The following is a 26,909-nucleotide window of genomic DNA, read 5'->3' on the forward strand; positions in this document are numbered from 1 at the left end:
TCTGTCCAAGACTGATATGGGAACCTATTGTGAATATTTGTGGATCAGTTGAGCTGTGTGTGTGTCCGTGTTTGTTGGTGTTTGTTTGTTTCCATACATTTATTCCCTGTTCATGAAGGAAAACTAGAGAAAAACAGAAGCCAAAAAAAAAACAAAACACAGCAACTTGTTTTTGACACTGCAAAGAGTGAGATGTTAAGAACTGGAATAGCAAAACAAATTTATTTTTTTCAGTAACTGAGATTAAGAAAAGGATTAGATTTAGACTTAAAACATTCTTATTACATTCATTCTTGCTCAGGAAGTACACTACTGTTCACTACTGCCTGGAATCAATTTTTTAATCATATAATATCAGTATGGTGACAGATGATTGAGATGAGAATGATTCATATATACCAACCACATCTATACACCATCAGCCAAATCAACTGTTGAAACCTTCTGAAGTAGAAAAAACATTAATTATCTTGTTACATCTGCCATCTGATAGAGGGTGGAATGTTTTAGGCAGCAAGTGAACAGTCGGTTCTTGAAGTTAAAGTGGTGGAAGCCGAAGCTTAAAGTCCGGAGCAGCTTTGACAAGGGGCAAGTTGTGATGACTAGATAGATGGCTGGGGTGATCTATAGAAGTCTATCTATAGGGGACCCAATGTTATGGCTGATTGATGTATACATTATATATATATATATATATATATATATATATATATATATATATATATATATATATAAATGCCTTATTTTAGAAATATGTAGATCATATTTCAAGCAAAAACCTTGTATCTTCCTTGTGTCTCTGTTCTAGCTGCTTTTTAATTTTTTGGTTTAATGTGAATCTGACAGTTCTTTCAATTTTGGCAAATAAGATAAGATAAGATATTTATTAGTCTTTATTAGTCCTTTATTAGTCCCGCAGTGGGGAAATTCTCAGTGTCACAGCAGAAAGGGATAGCAAGACACTCAGTTACAAAAATTTAGATAAATAATTTACACTATATACACAATATAAATAAGAATTTAAAAAGCAATAACAATATTATTTACAGCAAATGAAAGTTAAGAGTTAAGTTTCTTTTTTCCCTTTCTTTGGATATACAAGGTTTTTGTCTCACAATGACAATATGAAAAGTGATTTTTAACTTTTGAATGGTAGTGTATGTACACACATGTACATCTTGCCATAGTATAGCAACACACTTATATCTATTCGTCATGGCGTGTTAGGCCAGACCAAGATGAACACTCACAGAGATGGAATCCAATGCAAGAGGGTTTATTTAACGAAACGAACATAAACACAAGAGGTATGAATAACATGACCAGCAAACAGAGGGAAAAACTGTGAACACAACCAAAACGTGACAACCGAAACGGCAAACACAACAAACCTGGGACTGGGAGGAGCCGGGAGTTGAGCAGGCATGAAGGGGAGACTAACGAGGGAAAAAACAAATGGGAACTAGAACTAAATCCTACAGGCAGGGCCTGGGCCATAGGGGGTTAACGTGAACAGACACTAGAGCAGCGCTCAACACATAAACAAGAAGTGCTGGGGAACCAGAAGCTAGACCAAACGGCAAGGCCGACCTAACCTGAAATAGCAGCGTGCCGCCGCGAGCGTGGGTCATCTTGCTTGGGCGTGGGTAACCTGAGAATACAGACATGAAGTGAGCAAGCCTCGCTAGACACATGAGTAGCAGGGAGACCTGCTTCTGTACGTGGGTAAAGCACCGGAGCTGACCTGAACACACCGAAAACATGCGAGGAACCTCAGGGCATCCTAGAGGTCCCAGACGGTTAAATTCTCAGCAGAGAACTACGATATTGAGGCTCCTTAAGTAAATATACCCCCAGTCCCAGGTGAAACACATGAACCAAACAATGAACATGAATCAACTCAAATGAATGTGAACCAATAGAAACAAACAGGAAGTCCTTATTTGGGCCTGTGGGGCGGCTCAGGCTCGCCCGGGGGAGGGCGTCATACCGAGTGCCTGACAGTATTGTACAAAAATGTGGCAAATTAAATGCATCACACTGTTGTTGTGTCAAAACCCAGCACCCTTTGTTAGGGAACATGACTGTATCATATTCTAATGGAGTTCTTTCTTTACACCACACACTCTGTCTTGACTCCAGTCCTTTTATTTTATTTTTTATATTTACATTCAGTCTACATTCAGTTCTCTCTACCAGACTGTTAGATAGAGTCTAGTTCGTTTCTTCAGTCTGTTGGTTTCATAGATCATTTCTGTGTTGTCAGCAGTGGCAATTAGCAATAAAGCAATGGATTGACAGTGAAAGAGAGGGCTTCAGTGGCAGGCCCAGAGAATATATTCCCCCACAGTTCTCTCATTCTGTTTCTTCAACCTGGCCTGTCAGTTTTATAGTGACAGCTAGCTCTCGGCACACAATCACCACAGTCATCTCAATCACTACAAGCGGTCATAAAGTACTGTACACAAGGCCTGCTGAAGTACCAAGGCTGTCTCTGGTGGGGGGGGTCTACTTCTGGCCGTCAGAGAACTGGATCAGTGCCGGAATAGCTCTGACAGGAGAGCGAAGGCCAGAGGCACCAAAATAAATGTCGCCAGAAACGAGGGAAAGTGTATTGAGCGGCTAGAGAGTGAAGGGTTGTGGGGTTTTGGAATTGCCTTGTTTTCCAGCTCTGTTTTGGTTATGCCAGATTTTCTTTTGATGGAGAAGAACACAGTTGTTTGAGGTTCTCAGTTCCACTTCCATGTGCCAAACTCTCAATATTCAGCCATTCCAAGTTTTTCACAAGGTTGAGAGTCCAGCATAGGGCTGCACATTCTATACTTTAAGACCACCTTTCGCTAAATAATGCTGTCTGAGATATCAGGGTGTAAATGTCTCACACTTTATGTTACTGTGTTTTTTTTACAGTACGGTTTATTGTATCTGTCTTTACAGTAGCCTGTAAACCCTCTCTTGCTTGCTGCGCCTCCTTGCACCTTTTGTTTGTTGTGGTTTTGTTCTTATGAATGCCTTCATCAATGCCCTCCTCGTCACACTCACTCACTCATTCACTCACTGACACGCACACACACACATACACACATTCTTCCCTCTCTACCATCTCTGCAATGCTAAAAAGCCTGTCGTCAGTGTCACCATAGCAACTGTGTCTTGTGCGATGCTTGGACGCACAGCTGTCTCTAGCAGTATTAGCTGGTGTGTGTTGTGTGTGTGTTTGTGTGTGAAGGGTAGTGTGTGTGCATTTCTTAAACAATACATCCTGTCACTGTCATATCAAAACGTCTTCCTTTTTGAAAAAATGTACTGATGAGCAATTAGTAGAAATGTCTCTGAATAGACACTTACTATGTATATATATATATATATACATGTATCTCCAAGTTTTCTCCATGCTCCATGCTGATCTGTATACTGTGTGAATAATTCTGGATGAATAGACCAGAAATGCTCTAAACTAAATGAAATATATATATATATATATATATATATATATATATATATATAACACAACTGTTATACAGTTAAATATATAGTTTTCTTCTCATATACGGTTCTCACATAAGCATCATTTCAGATGTTGCAGGTTTTCTTATGACAGTATGGAACAGTATGTCCTTTGTCTTTATAAAGCTTGCAGATAATATTACATGTAAATGAGCAGCTAATGATCAGCTTACTGCTGTTACATGTGTGTTCCCCCAATTTCTATTCCAAACGTCTCTTAATCGGAAGGGAATGGAGCTCTGGATATTATCATATGAGCAACACAGCGATTGTATTGATCCACTGTATTGATTTTACTGCTCTGGGTACATGTAGCCTAGAATGAGTGTCTGCTTGGAGTCTCTTGAAGTGTGTATCTGTACACTGTAACACATAACATCGCTGTCATGCAAAAACCTTGCATCTCTAAAACAGCAAGACACTTTACAAGAGGAGTAAAAAAACGTCTTTGCTTTCTTTGCTAGGAGATGTAAAAAGATTTTATTTCACACCAGTTTGGAGCATTTCTAGACTGTGACCTATAAAGTAACCTACATAAGGATATTGTTGTTTTCCTCTGTGTGTGAGTATGTGTGTGTGTGTGTGCACTGCAGAGGTCCTCCTCTAGGCTACTGTAGCCCCCTTGGCAATGCTATAAATAGTGCTGTCACTGTCTGGGCAGGTCTAAATATAGACACTGAGACAGGATTCTCCCCCCTACACTCAGACATATGAATAATGCATGAGGAAACGTGGCTATGCCAGGGACCAGTCACATAGGTTAGCCGCTCCAGTGTGTGTAGGTAACCGCAGCTGCATTTCTGTCCGTGTCTCCAGGGCTGCCAAGACGCAGCTGAACCGCCCCGCTTCCAGCGCGGGGTCCGAGTCAATCTGAAAGACAGTCAGAAGGGCACAGAGAGACAATGAAAGAAGAGTAGCCTGATTTCCTCATGGGAGATTCTGAAGACTTGATTGTATTGATATTCATGAGATTCTGTGTTTGAGCATCTGTGTCGTTTGTGTACGCGTGCATGTGAGCGCTTTGTCGCACTGTCATTTCGAGGGGAAACGTGGTCTTCTCTGGTAACCATGGAGACAGTGTCACTTTCTGAAGGGCTTGGAGGCAGGTTTAGAAAGACTAGAGTCATAACACACAGGCTAAGTGTCCTGCACAACAGGCCAGGACTGAATCCAGGCTTTACAGTATGGATTAGGGCTGTGTATTGGCAAGAACCTGACCATGCGATACAGATCATGATACAGGGCAATGCAATTAGATCTGAAGACACCAATCTGTACATATAAACTAGTAATGAAAAATCAGTACTGTGCTTTTGAGAATTGCTACAGTATTGCCAAACATTATATTGGGATACTTTGATATATCAATGTTTTCTTCCACCCATAATTTGAAGCCTGAGGGTGTCTGGACCACGGTCTGAACCAAGGTCCTGTCATCATCACCTTTGGGGGATTCATGTCCCTATACTTGACCTTGATTGGTTTGTAGAGGGAAGTACTTCTGCTGCTGTATGTTGTCAATTCAGCAAGTTGCCTTTCCCAGAAAAAATAATGACCAGATTACTTTAATTGCCACTGTACTTCTAATATTATGGCATTACTTCCATCATCACCAACTTCAAGCGCAGTTCTTGAAATGAGTTCACCAAATAAACATTCCCGTCGTGTGACAATTACACCTTTGACAGATATAATCGTCCCCATGTGCCCCTGCCACTCATTTTCACTTCTGTTTCAGATTGTTTTCTTCTTCTGTTGTTTAATGGGTGACAAAAACCTGCCTCTGTAATTGGTCCAAAAATCTGAACCATCCAAAAATGTTTCACATTGTATACAAACCAAACCGTATCTCAGTTTGATCCGGACTGAGATCAAGATCACTGTTAGTTGGACTAATATTTTGTCCTTGGTCCGGGCCGTAGTCTATGGCACCTTTTACACCTGCTATTTTGGTTTGGACTGAAAACTGAAAAGTGGTGTGAAAGCACCTTGAGTTCTTTGAAATTCATGGCCCCAGGCTTTCAGTTCTGTTCTTCAGAGTTAGAACTTTGCTTTACCACTTTCTACTGGACTATGAACCTTCATCGTTCATTATAGTTTCCAGCACTAATCTGTAAATATAGAGGTGTAAATAGGACTGTTAGCAGCTGACTGTTCCTGAAGGATTAATGTGATCCAAGTGTAAAATCGTCAATTTCTGGCTTATCCCCTGGTGGTCTGAGAGCTGTGAATGTGGAGAAGAACGTCAGGCCTGACAGCTGCCATTGCTTTCAGAAGCTGGTCTTCGGATTGGTGCTCTCCACACAGGAAGAAATATGATGGCAAAAATATGATATCATATCAAAAAGATCCACAAGACTGATTTAATTTACCTGTTTGTGCTCAGACCACAGACTAGAGGTGTACTCACCCACCCAGCATCAGACGCCATATGGATGTTGTTTTAGCCTAAATCTGGTTGGCCTAGCTCAAGAAGAATTGGGCTGTGTTTAGTCTATCTGATTTGGTCCAAATTTAACACCAAGTTGCCATCTTTTTCTGACCACAATATAGCTTTTTCTTTTTCTGACCCCAATATAGCCATGAAAATCTTGAAAATTTGATGGAAACGTTGTGTACAACCCCAAACTAGTCTTTCTGAACATAATCAAAGTAGCAATTAATAATCAGGCCTGGATGGCTCACAAATGTATCATTACATTATTTACAGAGCATTTCTGTTGGTCCATTCATTATGAAGTTTTGATAGGTGTGATAGGGGCAATTTATTTTTGATGGTAATGAAATGTTGGGGGTTTTGACTAGAACTGAGCAGTGTGCATTTCTTTCCTCTTAGTTCCTTAAAGCATCAGTAGCTGTAAAAGAAGGGGTAGAGAATGTCTAGGTCAGCTTTGCTCCTTGAACATCATTCCTCCTTCGTCCTCTTTCTTATGCGTTTCTTCCTGGCCAAGGCTGCCTATCCGTAATCATTGGGTTCAAGGCCAGAGAGGTACATGATATCATGATTCTGCACATGCTTTCTGAATGCACAATGAAAACATAAGAAAGCTCAAATTGGAGCAGACTGCAGAAGAGAGGAGGAAACAGGGAATCAGATGAGGGAGAAACTTCTAGTTTTCCTTCAAGCAAGCATCTACATGTGGCCACTTCGCATTGAGCGTAGAAACAGTTGCCATGGCGACAGGTCTGAGGCGGTAGAATGTCAGTGGTCAAGGTCAGGGGAAGAGCTCCTACTGGAGAGTCACAGAGAAGGCCTTAGAGCAGCCAAAGGGTAGTGAGAGCCTTTTCAGCATGAATACATACAATACACACACACACACACACACACGCCACAACTGCACTGTTAAATTGAGATATTTAGTTATCACGGATATTTAAGTGCAGCGAATATCCTGTGATATCCTGTGACATTCATATGTAGGGCAAATAGTAGCTCTGAGCGTGTTACAAACATTCTCCTCAAGACGGCTGTGCTTAGTGTTTGTGGACAGCCCTTCTAATGAATGCATTCATATACTTTAAGTCCCCATTGCTGACACAGATGTGCAAATGGATACACAGCTTGTCTAGTCCCTGTAGAGAATTACTGCCAATAGAATAGGACTCTCTGGAGCGGATAAACCCGAACCTATTGGCACCATGCCTAATGCCAGGCATGGGCTAAAAGGGGTATAAAGCCCCTAAGCATTGAGCCCTGGGGGGCAGTGATACAGTGTTCTCTGGAATGATGGATGATGCTCCAGGCAGTACTTTTGGGATGAGTTGTAGAGTTGGGGATGAGGCGGGGTGGTGATCATCCAACATCCTAACCACACTAACACTCTTTTTGACGTATGCAGTCACATACTCACAGTAATGCCCCAAAATCTAGTAGAAAGCATTTCCCTGGATAGAGAGACAGTTACTCTAACAACAGGATAAACTCAATTTACCCTTGATTTTGGAAGAAACAAGCAATGATCAGTTGTCCCAATACTTTTGTCCATATAGTGTAAGATTTGAAGCAACATTAAATAGCAATTGTACCTTAAAATATCCGCTTCAGGGACCCTGGGTGTTGTTTCGTACATTTTTGGTAGATGACAACTTTTGTATCGCTCTCTGTTTCTTTGGCATAAACAGACTTTGTCTTTATGTTACTGTGCTGTGCCTTTAAGACCTGATATATGTCAATACGCTCTCCTCTCACTGTCTCACCTGCACTATGCACCATTCAAGAAGCAGCCCAAGTTTAAACAACACTCCTTCTACCATCAGTGGGAATAGGCAGGCTAAACTGCTGCAGGTTGAATTGGCAAACTGAATTCTATGCAAATGTGTTGGAAATTGAGCCACCATGAAATCAGTGAACTTCAGTGAAACTGGCTGTTTTTGCAGCTTATATATATGTACATACACACATACACACACACACACATATATATACATATATTCTCTCACTCTCACAATTATATATATATATATGTGTGTGTGTGTGTGTGTGTGTGTGTGTGTGATTAAGTACTGTATTTCAAGTGGCCAAAGATGCATTGTTCATCAGGACATGATTGAGAAGCACTTCAAATGTTACTCAGTGAGTGATGATTCAAGGACTAAATGTGAGTGATGTTACATATTTGGTGGATTTTCCACAGTGTAGCTCTAAAGCAGGGTGTGGAACCACCCGGAAGCCAGCACACTTTGGTGATTTCCCTGCTCCAGCACACCTACCACACCTGGAATTTGCACCTCACTCCTGCTATGAAGTATTTGGGCCATAGGTTAAAGTTATTTCTGTGAGAGCCAATGTGAAATGTAGATTCAGACCTGTCTTCAGTGGGAACTATTTCCTCCTCAGTCAGTCATCTTTGCAAGATTAAGAGCAAAAGGCATGTTGGCTAATTTCATTTTTGATTTGTAAAGGACAGTTTGAGGTTTATTGAGCACTTGAGCACTACCAATGGGCCGGAAACTATTTGTAGGATTTTAAGAATTGGTGTCAGACAGTGGTTCATTTTGTGTTGTGTTTAAGCTGGATCCCAATGTTCTTATTACATAAAATACTCATTATTTACTCAGATTTTTTGCATATAGTGGTGTTGTTTTACACTAAATTTGCAAAAAACAAATGCAGTATATCATCTTGCTTAAAGTATCACAGTGAATCGTTATATATTGAAACATTATACATATTATATCACCCTATTCACTGTATGTCCAAAAGTATTCAGCCATCCAGACATGAGTTAAGGTGCATTCTCTGTTGACTAAGGATGTGACACCAAACTCTTTACTCATTTGGTATTCATTTTGTTGCATCACTAAGACAAAAATAACATATACAGCCCAAAAACAGCCAAATCTGTCTATCCCTAGTTGCTGATACACAGAATATGTCTACTATACTATATTTTTCTATACTGTGCTATACTACACTACATTCGTCTTGTCCTCAGACTCAGGACTTGTTTCTCCCCCTGGACCTACTTCTTTTCATTAGTCTCATAATGACCAGAACATCCGAACAATGTGCTAAGCAGTGTGAGCGATTAGCGATAGTGTTCTATGTCGTCAGCAGAATTTATTATAATAAAATGATCCACAGCCACATTGTGCCCCTTTGGTGGCTGGAAGAATTTACATTTGAATTATAGAGAGATTGTAGGTCAACGTACTGCTCTGTGAGGGATTCAATTAATTCTGCCAATAAGAGGTAAAGGGATCCCATTTGTCACTTTCCTTGAGTGACTTCAGCGAGTAAAGACTGGCTATCCTAGACCGCCTGCAAACAGACAAATTGCTCAGTTGTATTTCAGTGAGAGAGGAAAACAGAGATTACGTGGAACAAAAGGAAGCCAATGAAAAAGACAGGATAAAAAAACTGAAACAATGAAGGAGATACGAGTGAAGGAAAGAGAGATAAACAGATAGGGTCATAATTCACATCTGCCGTGGCGTCATGGCAACAGTGAGCTCCTTCTCTGATTGGAGAGGACTGGTGGGTGAATGGCATCTGGGCTGAGCACTCTCCCTCTCAGTGTGTTAGGGAGAACATTTGGCTGTGGTCACACATAACCGTGTGTGTGTGTGTGTCTGTGTTTGTTAGTGCACAACTTGCCTGTTAATGCTGTGACTTGAGGGTTCTGTTGCTGCAATGACACATGGCCTATTTAAGCCACTCTGTAGTGCAGTTCATTTGAACTGAACTCTATAAAAAACAGACTTTTGAACAATGTCATTTTCGGGGGGTGTACAACCTTCTAAACATTTGCTTAAAGGGTCTTCACACTAGTTATTTACTAACCTAACTAAAAACAGCTCAGATTATTGCTTTGCTGTACCCTTATTTCTAAAAGAGGAGTCTTTCATAGATATTTGAACCCCCCCCCCCCCCCCCTTCATCCTTATGTACCTCACCAAGTCTCTCACCATTATGCAGACCTTCTCTACACTCTAAAAATAAAGGTTCCTGTGGTTATTAGCTTGGCATACAGTACTAGGAAAAGCCCTAGATGGATGGCTCTTTATACCAGGGCTTCTCAAACAGGTCCCCAGGCACCCCAGATGGTCCACATATTTATGTTTCAAGTTGAGGTGGAGCAAAAGTGTGGTCCTCTACTTTCTCTGGGGACCAGCTTAAGAACCACTTCTTGGAATTCCACAGAATCCCTTTGGTGGCTTTATTTTTAAGATCCAGCGCTTTCTGTGCAGTCCACTCAGTGAAATACTTACAAACCACAAATAACTCATTCATATGCTACTTGACAACCCATTTTCTCTCAGTCACGCTGCTTCTCCTTGCTGGTTTTGGTCAGGCTTGATTAAGGCTAATAAGAACAGGTGCTACACTATAAGGGATTGGTGTGCCAGGGGCCCTAAAGGCAGCATTTATCACCTGAGGCACTCTACCTTCCCATCCCCATACAAAATCTATAGTAGTATAGTGATGACTGCAGCTCTGATACTTAATGATGGAGCTACCAGGATAAAAACAACTATGATTAAATTTACATAGAATTCACAAAGTGATATTAATGCCTCTTTATTTGTTCCTTAAGCTGTTTTTTGTCCACTGACTGACCCTTCTGTTTTTACTAAATGTCAGTTTCTGTTGGCTCCGAGGTAAGTATTTCTATTTGACTGATAGCTACTCAGACAAGCATAGGCTTTTTTGACAAGAGAAGTATCATGACTTACTGAGTTTCTGCCCCAAGCCGGTCCTTTGGAGCAGACAATATGTTAAGGCTGATGGCAAATGCCACACAAATGACAAAATGAGTCATTGATGTTCATTTTGACTGGTTGCTTTTGATACTTTGATGCCATGGTTGTAAACTTGTAAAACATGCCATTCAAACAACCCACATTACTAACCCACTTGAGTAGGGATAATAAGGTGCTACACTATAAGTCATTGGTGTACAGGCAGAAACTACAAAGTGACCTAACTTACATGAACTACTTCTCTTTTCTGATGAACGTATTCTAATTCATGTTTTCTGATGTCTCCAATCTACAGATATTAGCCATCATCTCAATTTTGTTCATTGTGCTATCTACCATCGCCCTGTCCCTCAACACCCTGCCAGAACTACAAGAAATTGACGAGTTTGGCCAGAGCACGGACAACCCTCAACTTGCCCATGTTGAGGCAGTGTGCATAGCTTGGTTCACCATGGAATATCTCCTTCGCTTCCTTTCGGCACCAAATAAATGGAAGTTCTTCAAAGGTCCACTCAACGTTATCGATCTGTTAGCCATCCTTCCATACTATGTCACCATTTTCCTAACTGAGTCCAACAAGAGTGTGCTGCAGTTTCAAAATGTGCGGCGAGTGGTGCAGATCTTTCGGATTATGCGAATTTTACGAATCCTTAAGTTAGCTCGTCACTCCACAGGACTGCAGTCGCTGGGCTTCACTTTAAGGCGCAGTTACAACGAACTTGGTCTACTAATTCTCTTCTTAGCAATGGGTATCATGATCTTCTCTAGCTTGGTCTTTTTTGCTGAGAAGGATGAAGATGACACAAAGTTTAAGAGCATCCCTGCCTCCTTTTGGTGGGCCACTATTACCATGACCACTGTGGGATATGGGGACATTTACCCAAAGACGTTGTTAGGCAAGATTGTTGGTGGTCTCTGCTGTATTGCAGGGGTGCTGGTTATTGCCCTACCCATTCCTATCATTGTAAACAACTTCTCTGAGTTCTATAAGGAGCAGAAGAGACAAGAAAAAGCCATCAAGAGACGTGAAGCTCTGGAACGGGCCAAGCGTAATGGCAGCATAGTATCCATGAATGTCAGGGATGCGTTTTCCCGTGGTGCAGAGCTTCTTGATGTAGTGGTTATGGAGAAAGGTGAGAAGTCTCAGGACAATCATCTCTCACCTAGTCGCTGGAAGTGGGCGTCCAAGAGAGCTGCGTCTGACACCAGCTCCAATCATTCATTCAATCAAGAGCAGGGATCCCCGAGCAAAGCCAGGACCACCAGCCCTCAGAGGCTCAACGCACAGAAACTAGAGGAAATGTACAACCAGATGGCCAAGACCCAGTCTCAGCCCAACCTGAACACCAAAGATAGGAGTTCATCCCGAGCACGGTGTAGGAGGGACGAGATTGAGCTGGGCACTTTACCAGGTCCAGGAACCGATCCACTGGGAGGTCGTGAAGGAGTAGTGGACATGAAGAGTCTGTCCAGCATTGACAGTTACATCAGCTGTGCCACTGACTTCCAAGAAAACCCACGATTCCCCTACAGTCCAGCTGGGGGCTTGTCCCTTCCAGAGAGCTCTCGTTTTTCACACAGTCCGGGCTCTGGTTTTTCAGGACGGGTCAGTGCCAACCCAAGCCTTCAAACCACCTTGGAGCATGAGCCCATGCTTACCCCCCCATGCTCAGCCGCAAAGCCTCGTGACACTGAGGGCTCCCGCCACCAAGGCGTAAATGCTATAAAAACACACTCCCTTAAGGTGAATCATCGTGGTTGTGGTGAGACAAGTCCAGCTGGCGGTCTTCTATCAGACAGCTCTGCTCCTTCAGATCACTCCCTTCTCAGTCCTGAGGTATCTATCTATACTACAGCCAGCAGCAGGACTCCACCCAAGACACCTGAAGGAGTTGCACTCACACCCACTGTCTTCACGTTCCATGATGCCTCCATCAGCAGGTACATTGATGCTGACACGGATGATGAAGAGCATCTACGTGAAGGCTGTCCATCAGACCGCCTACTGGGAGGCTTGGGCACCAAGCCTCGGCTCAACAGTGGCCACCATGGTGGCACCAACCATCTGGAGGCTGCTCAGAGGCTATTGGGCCAGAACTGCTTGTTCCCATTGGGTAGCACTCCAAGCGGAAGCCATGAGAACCATGTGGTACTAGATGCTGCACGTAGGGCTAAAGGGGACAAAGGACGTTCAAACATCTTTGATGAAAGCCTCTGAAACTCTGTAGTGTTTAAGGCACTATAGTGGAAGTCAGTGAACAGTGGAACAGGGAGAGAGGCAAAAGCACTGGCGGTGGCAGTTGAAGGCCCAGTGCAGCGTCATTTCACTCAGCCCAAGAAGCCAACTCAGGAGACATTCTGCAAGGTCCTGCAGGGTCTCTTCCTTTCTGGAAACTGTGGTTGTGTGTGTGACCATGCTGGAGAAAGCATAAGATATACCACAGTTCATCTCTCTTCCTGTCTCTCTTCCATCGCAAACCTGTGATGGCGTTAGCTGTCTCACAGTGGCATGCCACAGGTGACTGGGAGCAGATCTGACTGTTGCCAGAATCGGACAGAATCAGTGCTGTCCAACTCAACACAGAAAAGACAAGACAGGTCTGTAAAGTAAATAAAAGGGACAGTCCTTCACTGCCCGCATCAGCTAGCCATTGTCCAGAGCCCACTCTCAATATTAGGCTTTAGAGACCAAGTTAATGTTATAGCCTGTTTACTAGTGCACCCCTCCCCCTGTCCCTTAAGAAATTGGCCTTACTTAACTGCAAGTATGGATGTCGAAAAGTATGAATGTGCGTATGTGAGTACTATTAAGAGAGGTGGCTTTATCAAAACGTGTGTATAAGATCACTGACATTCCTGCACACAACACACACTTGATTGACTGATTTATTTTTATATAGATATGAACATAATATCTAGAAATCTGTCGCACCTGTCTATTGTATCATTTCTGCCTAGGTGTATTAATGTCAACGACATTTACACAAAGGAGATGCAAACTGATTTAAATCATATTTTTTCAGACTTCCATTTATGTCTTTTTTAATGTTATTTACCACTAACAGGACCAGCTATGAGGGCAATGATTGGTGGCCAAAAGTCTCTCTATCAGTATTACTTGAACTTGAGTAATTGTAGCTTATTCAAAAAATTACAATTTATTAAAAATTAAGCTCATGGAGAAAATACTGGAAAAGTTCTGGTTAAATCAGCACATTAAATTCGATGATTTCTCCATTCCCTCATGAACTAATGTAGTGCTATTACATTATGCTGTTCTGTTCTTTTGGTGTTTCCAAGATAGAGTTATGTATACCTGTGGTGTCATAGCAACAGTGTGTATATATTATCACTGTCACGCAAACATCTTGTATCTTCATTTTTGCCATTGTTCACTTTTTGACCTAACTGTCTTTTAAAAATAAATAAAAAAATAATATGTCTCATTTCTAAAACTCCCTGTAACACTAGCAATGCCCAGCCCAGCCCAGCCCAGCCCAAAGAGAGCAGGGCCAATTGTGCTCTCTCTAACTCGGACTGCTGATGGCAAGCAGCATGATCTGGGATTTAAACCAGGGATACTCTTTTAGATATAAGTTTAATTTGGCAGTTCTTGTTAATTGTAAGTTCAATTGTAAGTTGAGTGGAGTTACAGTCATGTTAAACAATTATGACAACCCATGGCCACTTTGGCAGTTTTTCCTAACAGTGGAATGGCTGATTACTAGTCCCATTGTTCTGAGATCTTTATAAAGCCCTTCCCAGACTCACATACATCTACAACCTTCTTTGTGAAGGCCTCAGAGAGCTTTATGGATCTGATCATGGTGATCCTCACCACTCACTTCAACAATAAAGAGCAAACCAGACTATGTCTGTGGTTTAAATAAAAGAGGCTCCTCCAGAATGCTTTTTAGAAACCATGTTCTAATCATCTGCAGCTGATTCTAGTTTTAGGCGTTTGAAATAGTAATACATGTGGGGTGTTCTTACCTTTTTCTCACAAGAAAACTGCATTTCTATTAATTACATTTTACAAATGATGTGAACCCATTTCTTCAGTTGTGTGTGTCACATTACCGCCATCTTTCATGGGGTTTTCATGGGGTGTCCTAATTTTTGTGATTTTTGTGTGGCAATGAGGATATACAGTGTTTACAGCTAAAGGTTTGAACATCCCTACTCAAACGAGATTTTGTTGATTTGTTGATTTCTAACTGAATGAATCCGATAGCGAAATTCTTGGAATTATACATTATACATGGAATTCCGATCTGTTGAACGCAACAAATAATTACAAGTAACTGTACATTAAATTGTCCAAATGTGGGTTATCTGCTATAGATTTGCTATCTTTTAGCAAATCAACAAACCAGGAGTTCAAACTTTGCATTGACTGCATGTATGAGAGAGTGTGTATATGAGCGCTTTCTTTATTTCTGTGTCTAAATGTTGCCTAAATGTAAATGTGCTTTTTGTTTCAGTTTGACCCATGCAGTGTACAGCAGATACCGATATTTACCTCAGAATATCTTGAACACAATCCTAATCTTAACTCCCTTTAAGTATTACAGATATGGTGACTTCCTGATGCACACAAAGCATCAACCGAACAATGAGGTATACCGATTCCTAAGATATCTTGACCCCATGCCCCCATTTTCATCACATACACACACACAACCGCACATGCCCATACAGCATGGATTCTCAGGTATGTATAAGATCCTCTGGTGATGGCTAAAACAGTTTCCATGGTGACAACACACTCTTGTCCATGTGCATATCCAGATCTTAAATATATGGACAGATAGAGTTGTTGAGTTACCTTAAACTATTACTTAAAACTCAACTAGGGAGGATGTGGAGAGACAGAGAGAGTAATAAATAGGGAAGAGAAAGAGAGAGAAAGAGAGAGAGAGAGGGAGACAGAGAGAGAGAGAGAGAGAGAGAGAGAGAGAGAGAGGTAGAGAGTGCTTAGTGAAGCAGACTGCAGTCATGTATGGGTGCCTAGATTAAAGTAACAGAAATCAGTGAAGGTCAACTGGCACAGGAAGACTAGTCTTAAAAGCAGGTTTAGTGCAGGGGAGGGGGATATTTGAATGGATTTTAATATTGTGTCTGTATGCCTTCTTGGATATGATGCTCTGCTTATACTCAGAACATCCATGAACCTCAAAAGAACCACACAAGAACTCTAAATTAAACAAAGCCATTCAGAGGTAAAGGCACGATCTATGCGTTCAGGCTCAGATCAGGTAAGAAATTGGAATAGGCTGTTATCAGACTGCGATTCAGCCAGTAAATATTATATGTCAAAATATTTGTAGACACCTTGGCTCATCCAATGTAATCCAGTAGTTGTTTACGCGGTTATGTTGGAACATTGTCTGTGCCGCTATAGGTGCTGTGTGACTGATCCGCAGTCCTTTTCTATGGACATTATATGAGCTGTGTCAACAGCAAGTGACAAAACTCACTAATTAGAAAGTTTGTTAGTAAACATTTGGACATAAAGTGCATTATTCTGTAAAGAGGAGATTCATTGCTGTTATTACATAGTAGAAATGTAAAGGCAGGCCAACCTGGAAATGAACAGTAAGCATTTTCTGAGTGAATTCAGCTCAATTCAAATATTCTGAGCTTCAAAAACATTAGCAAATGAGCTGCAGCTGAAATGTCTTTAGTTTCTAAGATTTTTGTTTGTGGTTTTCTCTGTCCGTTGTTTTACTGTTTATTCCCATTTGCAAGTTACAACATGGAGGGCTGTGGTGTTGAAAGGATTCAAACTTATGATCTCCTCCCTGTCTCTTGACAAGCAGGCAGTTAGAAGACAGTAGCAGCACTCTAGAGGTGCAACAGATAACACCACTACACGAGTCCTTGGGCAAGACTCCTAACACTACGCTGGCCCCCCTTTGTAATATGAGTAATGTTGTAAGTCGCTCTGGATAAGAGCGTCTATACAAATGTAAATGTAAATGTACAAATCTGTGCCCAAGAAAGAACGCAAACGTAGACCGGCCCTACAGTCTAACTGCTGCTCACCAAGTGTGAGGTGAACATAATCCCAGTACAAATCCCAGCAAAAGCTCAGTGCTCCATTGTCAAAAGCCTCCCACTTTGGGACATCATGTGATAAGGGGGTTCTAACCTGCAGATGGGAATAAACAGTAAACAAACTGAGGGGGAGGAGCCACACAGCGTATTATTCTACTGCTGTTTTTCACCCAAGAACATTTTCACACATAGATTTTCAATGACAAAATGTTTGAGAGAACAGTCAACAAAACAGTGATGACAATCAACCATTTGAATATGACTAATGTCTGTGTGTTGTCGGTGAAGTTATGGGGTGTTCAGGTAGCAGGAAGATTTGCAACAAAGTCTAGTTTCCTAAACTATGGTCCAAAATGTTTTCCCCTTCATGTTAAAAGGTGTCAGACTGTCGCAAACTCAAGGCTTCAACTGTTGAACGTGCACAATGTCCAGTTATGTTTTATGTTTTTATATTTTTTTGTCCTCCAGTTCATTTTTATCCTTTGTTTTCAGTTCACAATGCAAAGCTTAAGAATTTGAGGTATTTTTAATGATATTATTTTAGGAGATGGCTCATAAGGATAGAGTTTGTGTGTTTGTTTGTATGTGTTACACTTCAACTAGAAAGCACAATTAATTGACCACTCGTTTCCTTCTTTCTTAGACAACTAGTAAAACAGGCCATTTGAACAAGCATTTGATAATTGTGGTAGGAGAAAAAAAGAGCATCTATTTAATTTCCAGGGAATTAACAAAAACAAAAACAAAAGAGAGAATTGTTTACACCCCCTCCCCTCCTCCAAAACTCTTCTACAATGTTGTTTGTAGGTCTAAAGGCTGTGTGTTTTGTAGACTTTCTACCTGTTGACTTTCTAATGCTGTCGTTTCTGTATGTGCGTTACGTTGTTCGAAGCATGTCGTACCTCTGGAGCCGTATCTTGTTCTGTATGTGACAATACATTGTCTTGTAAAGAAAAAAGGAACTGAAAATATGTCAACATGTCCTCTGATCTTTCTAGTTCTTTTCAGTAATAAAAAGAGAAGAAAAAATTTCCCCCTTTGGCTGGCTGGACATTGAATAAATGATACAAATGAACTAATGCCTGTCTGATTGTTTATTACTGCCTTTACGAAAGCAGCTGCAGTACTATAATAAAGAAACCTGCGAACACTGGTGTTGTACCCTGTAGTAAACTACAGTAATTGTTCCAACATTATTCATAAATGTGTGCTACCTTTATATATGATAAGCTATTGTTGCTGTCTGCTCATCCTTCTGACACCTGAAACACATGTTCTTAAGAGGAAGTTTGTTCCTAAGATCCTCTTACGCAGCAAAGATTCTCACATTCGTGCTTTCTTATTTGGGATTTGTTCAATTTACGAGGACAGTGGGATACCATTGTTATAAAAGCACAGCTGCTATCAATTCTGTGAACAATTCTAGGACTTTTCTTAAAAATAAATTGTAAGAAATTCTCGATATTGGTGAATGAGGCCCATTTATCTTATTCATGTTTATATTGTTGCAGTTATGCAAAAACCAGCCATCTCCAAAATGGTGAAGAAAGAAACCTTCTTAACTTTCAGTGGAAGTCGATGTGCTGTCCAATATTTTATTCCATCATTTCATTGTGGAGCATTTCTATTGGTCCATTCATCAATCAATTTTGACACAATGTAAAGAACAAAGTGAAAAATGGCAAAAATAGAGATACAAGGTTTTTGTTTGACAGTGACGATATACACACACTACCTGAATGATCACAATCTCCGACACAAAGCAGAACATGGTCTTGAAGAGGTGTGTGTATGTATGTGTGTGTGTCAAATAAAGAGAAAGCTGTGTACAGTGGGACAAGAGCAGGAATCCCGACGGCGAACACGTCTCCAAACCCCTCTGCATCGGGGGTTCCCCACGGCCTGCCACTGCAGAGACACTCTCCTGCAAGAGAAGAAAAGAGCACATTTCATGTCCTATTCGTTTCTCAGGGGCACTGTTGTGAAAATGCAAAAGCTATATTCTCGCAGCAGTTCTGCAAGCTTTTTTCCCCTTCATTATCCCGAGGAGCCGTTTATTTCTGACTTTTTGCACAGAATGTTCAAAGAACCATTACAATGCTCTGAAGCCTGAGGGCAGGAAATTCTAGTTCTATGAACCAAAAAGCACTCTGTTCCAAATGCAGGGAAGGGCTTCACATCGTTCACTGTGACTATCAGTAGTTTCTTTATACAAATAATAATAATGAAAAAACATCCTCATGCTGGGAATAAATATGTGAACTGAATCCCTAATGCTTTATTGGAATTTTAATTTGCTTTTGATTAAACAGGCCATCTCCCTTTTTCATTAACAAGCTTTGCAAAGCCCTGGAGGGTTCCAAATTACCGCAGGACTGTTAAGTCAGTCCAAAAGCAAAACATGTGGTAGTATAGTTTAACTGCCAGAAAATTGGATTCCATTAAATTATTACTGATATTCTTAAATGCAAGGGATTGTTTGGAGTGGGAAGCGGGAAGTCAGTGCCCTCCATCTGAAGAAATGGTCTCACTGTGCCCTCTAGTGGAATGTTGGACCCAGAGCTTCCTTTTGACCAAGGGTGGGAAACAGGAGCCAGAGTCCAGCAGAGTTTGCTGATTTCCCTGCTCTGACAGGCCTCCTAAACCTGGCCATTAACAACTGAGTTAAATCAGGTGTGCTTAAGCAGGAAAAGCAGAAAACTGTGCAGCGCAAATCCGGCCCTCCAGGGCAAGAATTGCCCGTCCCTACTTCATAAGGAGGTGATGTGCACATATAATAACATACATAATTTAAATAAAGTGTATATATCAGTTGTCCTAACAGCATTTCTCACTAATTCAGGTTAAGAATCATTACATTTACAATGGTGAATATCAAATTTGGCCAATATAATATTCATATCATTGCAAAAAAATATATACTATTACCATAATACTTTTAGTGCTTCTATGATGAATAAGCCAAATGACACATCAAGTAAACAAGGCTAAACTCAATATTTTAAATTACAAATCTAAATTAAGCTTACAGTGCACATTGCCAGATAAGTATACATAACAGAATGAGAAAGAACAGCTGATGTTGATGTCCTATTTGAATAAGTTAAATAATCAAAAAGTAAATAATCTATATATAATTGTGTGAGAGACTTACTTCTTTTACTTTAATTAGCAAAATATATTCCGATATTATTAGATATAAAATAATATCTAGTAAAAAAGTCTATTTAGTAGAGAATTTCTGTGTGAGGCTGCAGAAACGCAGCTCATGAGTTCAGAACATGGATTTACAGTTTCCTATAATATACAACCAATATTGTTGCAGATACATGTATATATGGATTTAATGTGATGCTTGTACTTTACAACTTAATGGGCTTCAAATAATTTAAAATAAAGAGATTTTAGGTGTGTCCAGAAACATAAACAGAGGTGTAGATGATTCTATAATAACTGAGGAAGCTGATAAAACATTACACTGAATAGGTATTAAATAATATAATGCAATTCTGATATACTGGAGTCTGGCTTGTATTTGAAAGTGGTGGCAAATAATGCTGTTAATACATTTTTGTCTTCCCAACAGTTTAGAGCATCCAATACATAATGAAAAAATCTCATGTAAAATTAGTGTATATACTGTAGAGGTTATTTTACACTGTATCTGTAAGAAGTTACTATTATGTCTAGATTATATTAGATTAAATTCACCATTATTGTCATAGAGGAGCTACAAATGCAAGCCAATTAGAATAAAGTGCAGTTGATGTACAAAGTAGGCAGAATGAGGTAGTATATAGTACATAATTCAGGTATGAAGCTGTGCAAAAAGACTGAATTACATTGCAAAAAAAAATGCAATATTTGTGAGCAGAAGTCTAAATTGTAAGGTCAGTATAATACAGGCAGGTAAAGGATTCATGAGGACATAAGTAGTGTATGGAGTGTATATATAAAATAACAGCAGTTAATAATATGATGGTGGTGTTTTTTTGAAAAAGCAGGAAAGCGCTCTGACCTGTCCTGCTCCACGTCCTCTCCGTCTCCAGAGCAGTGCTTCTGGCCAGCTGCTAGGGCCGGCGGCTGGCACTCCACACACACCTGATGTCCTTCCCGTAGATAATGCATCCACTGGGTGTGAGGGCCGATGCTGTGCTGGCAAGCTGCAGTCAATGAGGTGAGTTCGAACTCCACACAGTAGCTGTGCCAAACACATGGGGATACATGGGCTGTGTAAACTGAAAGAAGGGTGACTACACAACAAGGACAGATGCTGTCTCAATGAAGTTCTGGACAAGTTCTGCTGCTGGAGTCCCTTGAGATCAGAAAACACATTGTTATGATTTTGCTGTATATTGTAAATTATCTACACATAATGGATGAATGGCCCAATTCTGTCGGTCACTATCGGCGCAAGGAAAAGACCGCAGAATAATTGTGTAGGATACTGAGAACTGACCCTATGATATCGTTCCTGTCAGAGACCTCCCTCTTCTTGCGAGCATTGCCATATCCACCAGTGGTGATGAGCGCAGGGACTGTAAATTGGGGAGGACAGAAACAGAGAGGTCATAGCTTATGGTCACAAACTAGCAAAGCTCATGTACAGTCTGTATTTGCAGCAAGGCTTACCCAGTGATTGGAGGCAATGTCCATGCTGGCTGTGGTACTCTGCACACCCAGCTGTCTGCCAGAGAGGAGGACATGGCTCACCTCCATTCTGCGGCTCCTGCAGCACCTGCCTCTGCCGCACACGAACTGTGGCCTTGCACGGCTCTGAACAGCCTGACCACGTGCTCCACTCACTCACTACACAAGGTATAGCTAACACACAAGCATAAAACAAACTGAATGCATTTAGTGACTTTTTTTTTGGTCTGATCTGTGTCCACTTTAGTTTAGTGTCTAATTCAATGATTTCTGGGCAAGTTCTGCTTCAGGAGTCCATGCTGTGTTCATGTTGGCTCCATTCCTAATCCTTCCAAGGTCATCTAAGGACCTGGTCACTCCGGCCTTAACATTAATCTCTAGTAATCTGATCACAAGTGGACAGTGAACCGCGAGGCACTTCCATGGGTCTGAAACACGCCTCTTCTGATGGAGCAATTGGGAATAGTCTTCTTATATAAGTAATTTAGAGCATTTCTATTGGTCCATTCATCCAGAGTTATTTACACAGTGTACAGAGCAGCTACAAGGTTTAATGGTTCGATAGTAAAAACTAAATACTGCCAAATATGGAGATACATGGTTTTCAATGGACAGCAGCGATATATTACCTCTGTCACGCAAAAAACAGTTTTTCAGTTTTTGTCACCATTTAAATCTGGCAGATATTTCTGGCATGGTTTGAATGACCACAACGCATTGAGCCCTGTTCACCCTTACAGAATTGCCTATGATCAGATCACACAAGATGTACGTTCATGCCTAGTGTGAAAGGGGTCTGGCACACTTCATTTGCGCTAATTCAGTAATGAAACAGCCCTTAAAAAGGCCGCTGGGAATTCCATCCAAGAGGAGATGGCAAGTCAAGGACATGTTAAAACAGTTCTGAATGGAGGGAGAGAAATGGGATGCTGTCAGGCATATTGAGAGACGACCAGGAAAGCTTATGGAGTGTGAGTGCTTGGTAACTGCACACTCAGCATATTTGATTCATGGAGCTTTCTGTTATTACACAGCTGAATGAGCAATAACACACTGCATTATTCCCAGCCCAGTAGATATAACATGAAGGCCAGAGGTTGAACTGATCTAACTGATCTAACTGATATGTAAAAGAGAAATCTACTGTAAGCATAAATGAAATATGTAGAATATGTTTGTGAATATTTCCAAAAGGGCATCTTAAGGCTGTGCCCTATGTGCACAGTCAGTCTAACACATACACAACAGAACAGCAGCATGTTTATGACATTTCAATTAAACTGAGTTTCTTATGACTGTATATGCTATTAAAATAACTATATTTGGAATCCCTCATGGGTCGCTTCAAAGCAGGAAAAAGTCACTGCTGCCCATTATGAAGATGTGTGATAACAGCATTGCAATTTTCTCTAGGGCTCCTGAAGGAGAATAGTCAAGACCGTATCCAGCTCCCCAGCCATAATTGTAAATGTAGGTCTGCTCTGCGCAGAACAATCACCACTATTAAATGAACTCCCACAGTGTCTCAGTCCACTACCAAGAACTGTTTTCATTTCAGCCCTTCTGAAAAGCTAATACAATTTATTTAGAGAAATTACATTTCTTAAACAAGATTCACTAACAATTTGTGAAAGGCAAATTACATTTTAGTGTATGTTTAGTTTCTATTAAATATTTGATTAATCCACCACTTTCCTTCACCACTGTCTGAAATATGCCAACAATTCACGCCTTTTTTCAGGGCTGGACAGTCCTCTTCACGACTAGTCTGCATAGTATGCACCTCAGCCATGTCAGTCCAGTGGACAGAACCATTAACATTATGGTTCCAAGCCGTCTTCTCTGACCATTAGAACAATATAAACAAATATAAAAATCTAATATTAATAATAATATTAATAATAATAATAACAATAATAATAATAATAATAATAATAAAAGTAAGCAATAAAAGAAAAAATATTCATTGTAATTAATTAAACTAAACTAAAACAATTACATTGTTTAACTTAAAAATGTAAAAATAAACTAATAAAATGAAAAAAGCTAATATGAATTTATGAAGTGTCAATAATAATAATAATAATAATAATAATAATAATAAGTTAAAGCTAAAACCACTTAAACTGCTTTACACAGCAATGAAAGAAAACATTAATTGTAATTAATTTAATTAAACTGAAACAATTACATTGTTTAACTTAAAATCAAAACATAAATAAAATGAATATAAAACAAATATGAATTTATGTAGTGGCAATAATAATAATAATAATAATAATAATTATAATGATAATAATAGAAATAACAAATTATTTCTCAAACTGAAAAGGTACTTTATCTGTAAAATAATCAACATTAGTGATTTCAATTTTACTTTGTTATAAATTGAAGAATAAAAAAGTTTTGGATAATAAATTCACACACACTGTGTAAACACCTGGGGAGCTACCTTACTACCTCATTTTCCATTCCAGTGCAGGCTGGTGCTACATTCTGGCTCCAGCCATTGCAGTTAGTTACTCTTCATTTAAGGTGGAAATGGGATGGTGACCACTGCCACAGAATGTTTCCACACATTTACAGCAGTTAAACCCAACAGTGGTGGACTTTGTGAAGGTCCTTTCCACCTTAGAACAGGTGTTTCAGCAGTGAAGGAAGCTTACCTGGACACGCCTGCTCGTAATCGTAGCAGCAGTCCAGCGTCGCCTTGCACACCTGGTCACAGTAACACTCCCCATAAGAGCGGTCTGTCCTCCACCCGCGGCTGTGGCAGGAGCTCTCCCGACCGGGGCAGCAGAGTCCCACGGGCTGGCAGCCCTCCGGCCCTGCCTCAGACTGCCGGGCTAGTGCGAACATTAGCATTAGCAATAGCATCGACCACACATGCTCTGACATCACTGCCTCACACGCGATCTTCTCACGAGCGCTCACTGCACTTCACTGCAACTAATATCCCTTAATCATGTGTCCCTTAGTGCACTTCCCTCATTACTCCCTGACTGAGCAAACCGAGTCTGAGGCCTAAGTGAATGAGTTCAGCAGACTACACAAACTACAACTTAAAAGGATGGCTTTTCATAACCGGCTCCTGAAATCCATGGCCGAGCTCTTGTTGCTTTGCTAGTTACAGTCCTTGGCCTGGTGTAAAAACAAGGTCAGAACAAAGTTCATTGCAGGTGGAGGTTGTTGGCGCTGCAAACGATGAAGACGAGATAACAGAGAGCTTGCAGCACACCCAGCCGGCAGAGTGAAGTTCTTCTGATATCTTCAGGAGAACATACTGTTTCAGTACCTCCCTTTTTTGGAGGGGCTGCTGAATTGGCCACATGTGAATTTTACTCCATGGTTTGAGGAGAAGGGGTGTGCTTGTGTACTGGAGGGCCCTGTTCTGCGGTGTTGGCTTAACTGCTATGTACTGTGCACTGGTGCTGAAATATCTGAAAAGGATGGATTAATTTAATTCCTAAGGCCAGAGCGCAGTCATGCAGAAAAAACAATACTGTAGGTGCTGCAGTGATGGTGGGCCTCTTCTTGTACACATTCTCGGTCAGAGAGAGAGAGAGAGAGAGACACAGAGAGAATACATGTACCATATATATATATATATATGAATACCATATCATCGCTGTCCAGTGAAAAACATGTATCTCTAAAATTATGAGTTTACAGGAGAAGGAAAAAATGCTCTTAACTTTGATTGGAAGTTAATGTAAAATATGAGTTTATTCCAAGTAATTCAGAGTTTCCATTGGTCTATTCACCCAGAATTAATTACGCAGTGGAAATATGGCAGATACATGGTTCAAACTTGGGAGAAAACTAAAACAGAAAAAATAGACATGGTTTTCAATGGGCAGCAGCAATATATACCATGTACCAACCATATATCTCATTAATAATTAAAATATATATAATATTTTGCTTCAAATCAGTTGGTTTATGGTAAAACATGTCTGTAATAAGTTTGAACTATAAATAAAGTTGAACTATTGGTTTGTATTTGTTTAATATTTGAAGGTACACATCAGTTCAAAACACAGGTTTCACAACAAAACCCATTCTATATGCTTTTTAGACCCTCTACCCTTTTAAAAAAGTACTCATCTTTTTTTTGCTCCGGTCAAACATTCTACACTCAAAATGTAATTTAGGGCCTCAAACTTTAAATGGATTTAGAGTGCAGGTTAGAAATAGTGAATTATTACACTGTAGTTAAATTAGTTCTTGATTTTCAAAGCAAGTCTGTGGGGTAATGGGACAGATTAGTTAATAATACTTATAAAACTTAAACTATGTGGATTAATAAAGACCACACTAAATTGCATCAGAAAATGGTCACAAAAACAGCCTAAAAAGAATACTGGACTACCCAAAATACCCTTCTCAGGCCCAGGCTTGGGAGTATTATTCACTCCCACTGGATAAAAGCTGATCATGTTATAACACTGAAATCCCATTTCTCTTTACAGGGGCTGTCTGATCCCAGAGGACTACACTATACATATTTGCATTGGTATGATTAAGAGACCTCAGTTCATTATGTAAATGAGACCTTACTAATTGATTAAACCACTATGTAAATTACACCCTACTAATTGATTCTTGGTATTGATCAATCGATCACCCTGGAGGAGTCTGTTCTCAGCTGGAGAGAAATGGTCCTTGACAGTATGAAGATGGTCAGTCATATTAACTTCTGGAAGACTGTAATTCCCAGTAACAGAGAACCTCCTGTCCTGCACATGATAGTCTTTTCCCAGATCCCCTCCCTATAGAAGTTAAGCAGTCAGGGCTGCACCATTTTGTTGGTGTACATGATATCATCTCACCTACAGACCAGTGCTGACGGTTTTTGCACTCATTACATTCATCTTTGTGATTTGGGGGGGGGGGGGGGGGGGGGGGGGGGGGTTGCACTGCAGGCCTTTTATAATGTCCCTCTCTGTGTTGTTGTGGACACACTGTTCTTGCAGACAGTCTGATCCCGTCCTGCATCGACTTCTCGTTCGCATGAGGAACAGCACCTCTTCTGTTTTTCTTTCCGAACTGCACTCAAGCACGAGCATCAAAGGCAACCACAATTTCCAACCCTGTTCACTGATGGAAAAACCATGCAATTGAGATGTTTGTGATTGAAGCTCCATCCATCTGTCAGGTAATGATGAACCTTCTTTCAGAGTCAATTAGAACTTTTTCTCCTTTTCTTGATTCAAAATCAAGGTCTGCTGGGGCTGCTTGGCGTTTTTTATACCTGCCACAGAGCATGGTTAGACAGTCATTGCTTAATCCTGTCTCGAAACATCTGCATTGATTGTTTTTCCGTTATCTTACATAATCTTCTTTCTTTTGGTTTGTCACTGTCAGTATTATTCTATTTTATTCATAAATCTCTAGCTTTCCACATTTTGGCATAATTTGAATCTGATTGATGTTTTTTACTATTATGATTTATAAACTAAAAGAAACGCTCCAAAATGCTAAATCTT

At 40.4% G+C, this 26,909-nt stretch overlaps 2 protein-coding genes across 3 annotated transcripts in view; one reads left to right on the forward strand and one right to left on the reverse strand.

Annotated features, from left to right (window-relative positions):
- Window positions 1-17,829, forward strand: part of kcnb1 (potassium voltage-gated channel, Shab-related subfamily, member 1) — a 43,706-nt gene extending 25,877 nt beyond the window's left edge. For both annotated transcript variants that reach the window (XM_072684711.1, XM_072684713.1), the window contains exon 3: window positions 11,006-17,829. In XM_072684711.1, the coding sequence (XP_072540812.1) occupies window positions 11,006-12,928 (1,923 nt within the window). In that variant the 3' untranslated portion in view covers window positions 12,929-17,829. The remainder of the gene's footprint in view (window positions 1-11,005) is intronic.
- Window positions 17,830-18,576: 747 nt separating this feature from the next.
- On the reverse strand, window positions 18,577-24,318 carry LOC140559602 (somatomedin-B and thrombospondin type-1 domain-containing protein). Its single transcript, XM_072683148.1, has 5 exons — window positions 24,087-24,318; window positions 21,403-21,594; window positions 21,230-21,308; window positions 20,789-20,971; window positions 18,577-18,694 (listed from the first exon to the last, which is right to left on the reverse strand). The coding sequence occupies exons 1-5, from the start codon at window positions 24,316-24,318 to the stop codon at window positions 18,577-18,579; spliced, it is 804 nt and encodes a 267-aa protein (XP_072539249.1).
- Between the last annotated feature and the right edge of the window lie 2,591 nt (window positions 24,319-26,909).

This window comes from Salminus brasiliensis, chromosome 7, assembly GCF_030463535.1.
Source record: "Salminus brasiliensis chromosome 7, fSalBra1.hap2, whole genome shotgun sequence".
Lineage (NCBI taxonomy): Eukaryota > Metazoa > Chordata > Actinopteri > Characiformes > Bryconidae > Salminus > Salminus brasiliensis.